An 8,219-nucleotide genomic window follows, 5' to 3' on the forward strand; every position below is an offset into this window, starting at 1 on the left:
CAAGTATATATTATTTTTTGAAAATCAAATTTAGAATGTAAGAAAATATTATCAGTGGTCAATATTTCAGTCGCTGGTTTTATTTTAAAAATCGCATACTAAACTATAACTATATATTGATCACAATTTCAATCCCTTATTTCAATCATTGCATTAGTCATTGAATATTAGTAACCAATAGTATTGAAATTTTTTTGTATATTGATCCTTATATTAGTCACCAAATGGATTAGTGACTATTTCTTATCAACCAAACTTTCAATAAGTATTTATTGATTATCTTATAGCTATTTATTACATTTTGACTTGATTTATCTAACACTTTCATTAAAATTACTTTTAATCATTTTCAATATATTTATGTTTTTATTGAGATGTCGTGACAAATGTCTATTTTGTGCATATTAAATTTTAAATTTTTCTTAAGAACACTTATTCATAGAAAAAATATTAAATAACTTTTTAGCAAATATTTATGATTAAATCCTAATAAATTGTAAATCCTTATCGTAATGATAAAATTAGATGAAATTTTCTTAATGACAAGATACAATTTTTAATAAGATAAAATCACAAAATCTTTATCTTAATTTATGGATCTTTGTGTGAACAATATGCTCTGTGTCTGAATAATATATGTGAACATTGGAAAAGTATTATTTGACACTCCCTTTTGAATTCACATACGTGACAATTACTTTTATAATAAAATATTATATTTAATGTAATAAAAATAAATAAAATATTACAATAAAACAATATTATATGAAATTAATTACTAAAAAAAATCATTTATATATATATATATATATATATATATATATAATATGGTATTTTTAATACGGCGGTTCTTTGAAAATATCGTCGTATAATACTATATTTAACAAATTGCCATACTTTATTTGTAAAATATGGTATTTTTAAATGTCATATTATTAATTATTATATATTGCTAAAAAGTATGTCATTTAAAAGTAACATCACCCATTAACATTTTGTCCTAAAAAATGGGCACCATTTTGTGTCTATTTAACGTATACAATAAATAATTCAAAAACTAACAAATGTATGGTTGATGAACAATATCATTTGGACACTTTTTATTTTAAACCTCATGTAACCGTTGATTTCGATTAAAAATTTATTTTTTAACATTATATTATATTGCAGTTATTTGAGTTTTATTATAATAATATTTATTATTTGTTGTATTTATCTTATAACTTGTTGTTATCATACCATTATCAATATTTTGTTTTCATGTTTGAGATGTACATGTAAGTATGGGAAGATCTTGTATAAAATAAATTTAGAATATATTATTGCAAATCTTACACTAGACATATGAATAAACTAAAATCCACATTACACAAGAAACTTTGTATCGTAATTGTTTAAGGACATATAACCTATCAAATTTGTTAGTTTATTAAGGTTATGAAAGGAACTGATGAAATAAAGAGATTGTTGATAAAGTAGGATGTGAAAGTAGTAGTGGACAGGAATGTTAGTGTATATGAATATTTATGGACCCATTTCCGTGATATGATTAATTAAAAAATCCTAGCTACAATCACTTATGCAGAACATTCTAAATTTTACTTCTTATCTTAGACTTTTTTTATTGTTCTAGAATTTACGCAACATTTCAATACTTCAATCTTAGGCTTTTCTATATTATTATAGAATTTGCATTACACTTCAATAAAATCCCACTTTCACTTTTTCTACAACCCAATTTGATTGTCATAAACCATACATTTGAAGCCAAAGGGGCTGGGGAGATATTAAAGGATCCTATCTCATCTTTTTTGGAAGTTGAGGAATTTGATGCTATAGGCAAAAACAAACAAGAAAAGGAGAACCCAGCCTAAGTGAACAACAACAACCACTGGGAGAAAGTGATAGTCATAACCAAAGATTTTCTTGAGCAGTTCCTTGAGCCCAATGTTTTCAGCTCCTGGGATTTCCACTTCTGCATTTTCATCACCAAGTTGAGAGGTAACAATGCCATACAGTGTCCAAGCATTAGGAGTAAGCCAATAGTACCATCTCCACCATACAGGAATTTGCTATAACATATACGAGAAACATAAGTTTAGATACAAACAAACCTGGTTTCCAACATCATATTATGAATCAATATATAAAAATAGTAGCTATTGTACCGTCCTAGGAATGACAAAGCCAGAGAAGGTGTTCCAGATGGATAAGAAGAAGGTATTACAAACGGCTGCAACTTGGAAACTCGGGGTTAGGGCAACAATCATCATCCCATATAGTGTGTAGTAAATCAAACAAACGAGCATGAAGTAGTAGAATGAAAAAAATTTAGCCGCTGTCCATTCAAACCCAATAAGGGAGTAGAGTATGAAACTAAAGATTGTTGTTTGAATAGCGTTGTAAATTGTCTCCACTTCTACCTACGAAATCAGTTAGATACATAAGAAAAAGGAATCTATGTCTCATAAAGATATACCTAAACTTAATAATAGAACACAAATTGGATTTGTAACTTTCTCGTTAAAATCAACAAAGTTGTGCCTTGTCTTGTACATTTGTACCTGACTAATTGCATAGGTCAATGTCGAATACATCCCTGCTGCTCTTTCACGATACAATACGGTTCTTTCTATGTCAACAATTGGCTGCACTCCCATAGTGTTTTGGGTTCCAAGGAACATCACAGCAGTATACATGGCTCCAACAACATCCCATACATCTTGTTGCTTTTTTCTGGCCATCAAATTAATTAGTTTTGCAACTTAAATAGTCAATGTGCACTTCACAGTTTATCTTTCCAAGATCATAAGACTAGAAAATACAATTGTAATGAACTATTAATTAACTTACATATTTTTTGCTTTATTCAAGAAAATTAGACCAAAGAGTATCGCAATGAGTATTGTGAAGAAGAATCGAGTGCCATTGTAGGAAGCAGTTCTCCAATAAGACCAATATTGTTTCCAAAAACAAGCCTTGCACTGCACAAAGAATGATTGGGAATATTTGGTTGGGAAGAGCAAGTCATTGGAACCTGGTGGTGGAGTATCGAGTTCTTTGATAAGCTCTTGATTATTTCTGTAGAAAGTATAAAGAAAATAAAGTTATTATTCGTAAAGCTAGAAGTTTCGTAACTATAGTGATAAATCATAGGTAAAGACTTACAGGAAAAGAGTAGAGTTAGCGTAAATCTCCGAAAAATCTATGCCAAGTTGAGCTTCATACGAAGGAGTGCTAATCTCAAGCATCCATGTTGCTGGATTATAGCCTTCATTGATTTTTGGAACTCCTGGAATAGTCTACAGAAAAATATTCATTTATATATAGAGTAAGAAAATATTGCCCCTGAAATTGAATAAAGCAAAGGTATAATGATATCATAACTTCGTTAAAATTACAGAAAAAAAATTCAGTACTTCAAAATATTCTATGAGCTGCTGTGAATGATAACCAAGAGGTCCAGCATAGATAACATGTCCTCCTCTTTTCATTAAAAATAACTGCAATAAAGAAAAAATCAAACTTGAACGTGTTAATTATGTCAGATAGAAAAAAATCACCTAAAACAATCAAATTCACATATGACCTCTAATAATTTCATGTTTACCTCATCAAAAGCTTCGAAAATGTCTATGCTTGGTTGATGAATTGTGCACACAACGGTTCTGCCAGTGTCCACAGTGTTTCTTACAGTTCGCATAACAATAGCAGCGGCTCTAGCATCAAGACCAGATGTTGGTTCATCCATGAAGATAATTGAAGGGTTGGCAACCAATTCTACCGCAATTGTAAGCCTCTTCCTCTGTTCAGTTGATAGACCGTTTATGCCTGGAAGTCCCACAAGTGCATCTTTGATTGATTTAAGCTCAACCAACTCCATAATTTCTTCAACAAACATCTGTATCAACAAACAAAACTAAAATTAAATAAAAATATTATCCTTGCAATTTACTACATTCATAATGGCCAAGATATAACAAATTAAGGTTGTCCCCACACACCTTTCGTGTATGTGTATTCACATCTGAAGGAAGGCGAAGCCATGCTGAAAATAATAGTGATTCATAGACAGTAACATTCGGAGAATGAATGTCATTTTGTTCACAATAACCACTGACACGAGCAAATGTTGCTTGGTTCTTTGGGTAACCTGAGATGCTAATACTTCCTTCGATGTATCCACCTGTTTTTCTTCCAGCTAATACATCCATAAGAGTTGTCTTCCCAGCACCACTAACACCCATAAGTGCTGTCAATACCCCTGGTCTAAAAGCTCCACTTGTATCATGCAGTAGTTGAAGTCTATCTTTATTGATTCCTTCGCTTTTCATTTCCTGATTAACATAAAGAAAAACCAAAAGTATTAGGGAAGAATTAATCACATGAAAGTGATAGTACAATATTATTTGAAGATATTCATTCACTTACGGCTGGCATGTCTACATAGTAGTTGACATGATTGAACGCAAGTGAAAGAGGTTGAAACGGCATGACCATTCCTTTTCTTCTTTCTCGTTGAGAAGCATTTCTGACTGCCAGGTCTATTCCCTGACCTCCTGTTTATCAAAAGGACAGAATATTCAATAGAATAGTGGGACTAAAAACTTGAATGACAATGAAACACAATATGCAAGAATGAAACCCCGACAAATTTTAAGTAGAAATGAAATACACTTGAATGAGCAAGAAATACCTTCATTCTTCTTGTCATCTTCATCCGTGATAAATGCTTTTGAATCACCAATAGCTGAAAATTTTGTTTGATTAAAATGGTTTGTCAATGTTGAAAATTCCTTTCATTTCTAGTGTATTAAAATCTACAGATATATGTTACCATTCAAATAAGTCAATGCAGCAATGCAGAGAAGGTTGAAAAGAAGAACAAAACCAAACAACGCTCCAATGCATATCCAAAACCAATAATCTTCAGTGTAAAAGCCTTTAGACTTGAGAAGCACTTTTCCAATTGTAGGAGCATCAAATCTAGAGTCTGTATTTGGCTGAAAATAAAACATATTTGACAACTCTTGGAGTTAGTGGAATTAATTTAGACTATGAATTTGTTTTTGTAGTTGAACGTATGTAACAATAGGCAATGAGAAAAAAGAAAACATTTCTTACTTTACTCCATCTTTCATCTAAAAATTCGTTTAGTACTATAGCATTCTGACCATAACTCATGGGAGAAACATAGTAACCCCATTTCAACCATGGTTTGATATTATCTGCAGGCATAAAAGAAATTGGGCTAAAATAAGTACTCAATAAAACCATATAACTGTAAAAGATGAGTCGGAAACAAAAGAATTCAATCTCAATGTGTATTTATTTTACGTTTCCTTGAACTAACATACATATATCTAAAAGATTAAGAAGTGAATGATGATGTCTCACCTTTTGAGACAACAAATCCTCCAAGCACAAAGACTAGTTGATACACCACACCACTCAGTATATTAGAAGCAACGTATGTTCTACCAATTGCACCAACCAGCCTGAATAGAGAGATAGCCATCTGATGGACGCCAAACAATGTCAATAATTGTTTGAAAAATCTGATGAAACAGAATGAGTAGTGTGAGTTTTAGAATTTTTCATTCCAGACTGAAAAAAAACATGATTGTAAAAAAAATGATGGAAGGAAATCCACAAGACCTGCTTGGTGAAGGAGCAAATCCAATTGGGTAGTATGTGAGAACAATCCATATTGCTGATTCCACAAAGGAAATAGGGATCCTGAGAACACATATAGGTAAGGCATAGGCCCATGCAGGGTAGAACATGAAATCCCTTTGTTTGTAAAAGACAGGAAGCCTTGAAACAATCATGGCTTGTTCTGAGAACCCATTGAACATTATGTTCACCAGAGAAAAAAATAGTGCTCCAAAGAACTTTCCCCCATCTTCAACTGTTCCCACTGGCATTTTAACTCTAAGAAACACAGTAAATCCTAGAACAGATAACACAACTAACTGTATTATCCTAAATACATACACAAACATGTCACGTTTCATAAGCAACCATTCTCTTGAGAAACATGCCTTTAGTAGCTCCCAATTTGATATACCATACTTGTCTTTAACTAGGGCAGCTGGGTGGGTTTGGCTCTTATCATAAGGAACCTTAAACTCAGTTGCAAGCTGTTCTCCTATATGAAACGAATAGAAAGACTTTGCAAATTCTGGAACTGAAACATATCTGTAAGGTTCATCTGTTCTAAACCAATATTGTTGTTGATCTTTCTTAGAAGTTACTTCTTGTAGAAAGTCGGCAACTCCCTTTCTTGGAGGACATTTGAAACCCATGTTTTGAAAGAACTCTAGCACATGTTGGCGTGGACCTTGGTACACAATGTGACCTTCTGAAAGTAGGATAATGTCATCAAATAGTTCGTAAGTCTCTGGTGGTGGTTGAAGGAGAGATATGACCATGGTTTCATCCATTATATGAACAGTTTGTCTCATGAACTTGCATATCTGAAAGGTGGTGGAACTGTCAAGTCCTGTTGATATTTCGTCCATTAAAAGTGCTTTTGCCGGTCCTACTAGCATCTCCCCTGCATCCAGTTACAATGGAAGGAGTAAGTAATATTGAATATACAAGCTGTTAGAGGCGAAGATTCTAAGCCATTGACCACAGAAAGACAAAATGAGAAGGACAAATGTTGTTAACAACAACACTATGTTTTACACTAATTGAACTGAATGATTTTTAACTTAATAATTTTTATGTATTTTACGATAAACATATGATAATAAATTGTTTCATTTTTCATTCTATCCTTTTGTGAAGAATAAGTTTGTGATGTAATTCACCTGTTGTGACACGCTTCCTTTGTCCACCTGAAACGCCCCTTCTCATGTTATTACCAACCATGGTATCAGCACATATATCCAATCCAAGTATCTGTTAGAGCACCAGAGAAGTACGTGTAAAAAACAAAAAAATAAATATATAACTTTTGTTCCTTAAATAACTTTATTCACTTTTTAACCAATAGAAAATAAAGAATAGTTGTTTTATAAGATTAAATACAATTAATGATTTCTGACCAATAGTATGAGTATCTACTTTTTTTATAATCAAATACCCAAATATGTGTGTTTGTCTTTTTTTTTTTACCATTCATTTGATCATGTTTATATATGAGATTAACTTTTTTTTTGGAATTACAAAAAACAAAAAAAAATCGATTTTGCATGAAATAGTAGAAAAATTAACTCAAATTCAAGAAATTAAAAATATATTTAAGTTTACTTATTAATTTATAGTTTTCATACAATTTTAGATTTATTTTTCCTATTTATTTCTATTAAATATTAAAAGTATTTATGTTTTTTCTAATGAATAGTGAAAAGTCATTACAAAGGTCAATTTGGTTAATGAGAAACATTTTTTTTTTTTAATTTAACTAAATACTTTATTGATTTTTATGATTATGTTTGATTACGCCATTGCTTACATAAATTTGTCACCAATAAACTCAAATAAGTATATCTGTATTCAAATTAAAGAGAGTTTATTGCATAAATAATGTTTTAATTTTGAAGAATCCATATTAAAACATTACTTTTATTAATAAGTAACTCATAAAACTACTCTCATTAAATACACTACTTGAAGTACACTTTTTACACTAAAGACAAGTAGAGAAAATATGAAGTTAGGTAAGAAAATTACAAACCTTAAGAACATAATCTGTTTGCAAATTGGTGTTTTGACCAGATATGACAGTAGCCTTCATAAATGCATCAATATGAGAATCAGGTTTGATTCCTTTGTGTTTCTCCCTTCGTAGAAGTTCTTCTAACATTTCATACCTCGTACCAACACCTAGACAACGTCCTGTAAAATCTAATGTCTCTCTCACTGTCATTTCTCCATAGTGAATATCATGTTGTCCAATGTACGCACATGTTTTTCTACATACAAATTCATTAAGCTCATGCCCACAGTAAGTTACTCTCCCACAAACCTGATCATCGTAAAAACAAACTATACCTGAGATTATTCGAACGGTAAAGAAATTATTTAAGTAAATTGATTGGAACCAAACAAAGATACATGAAAACAGAGAGTGAACCTTTAAATCTGGGTCAAGCTTCCCTGCGAGGGCTAGAAGTAATGTTGTTTTCCCTGCACCTGGAGGACCTAGGAGTAGGGTCATCCTGACAGATAAATTACCATGTTAAATAAAACAAGAAGGAAAATGATTC

At 31.5% G+C, this 8,219-nt stretch overlaps 1 protein-coding gene across 1 annotated transcript; it reads right to left on the bottom strand.

The window, feature by feature from the left end:
• Nucleotides 1–1,647: 1,647 nt before the first annotated feature.
• LOC146888992 (ABC transporter G family member 39-like) lies at nt 1,648–7,978 on the bottom strand. The gene is made up of 16 exons (XM_085673542.1): nt 7,688–7,978; nt 6,819–6,909; nt 5,659–6,559; nt 5,398–5,558; nt 5,125–5,228; nt 4,838–5,003; nt 4,697–4,750; nt 4,432–4,559; nt 4,005–4,337; nt 3,611–3,901; nt 3,420–3,503; nt 3,169–3,302; nt 2,854–3,081; nt 2,565–2,736; nt 2,169–2,423; nt 1,648–2,072 (listed from the first exon to the last, which is right to left on the bottom strand). Exons 1-16 carry the CDS (start codon nt 7,877–7,879, stop codon nt 1,803–1,805), a joined length of 3,564 nt encoding a protein of 1,187 aa, XP_085529668.1. The 5' UTR covers nt 7,880–7,978; the 3' UTR covers nt 1,648–1,802.
• Nucleotides 7,979–8,219: the final 241 nt, after the last annotated feature.

This window comes from Vigna unguiculata, chromosome 1, assembly GCF_037176805.1.
Source record: "Vigna unguiculata cultivar grain cowpea cultivar isolate G323 ecotype 2 chromosome 1, ASM3717680v1, whole genome shotgun sequence".
Taxonomy (NCBI): domain Eukaryota; kingdom Viridiplantae; phylum Streptophyta; class Magnoliopsida; order Fabales; family Fabaceae; genus Vigna; species Vigna unguiculata.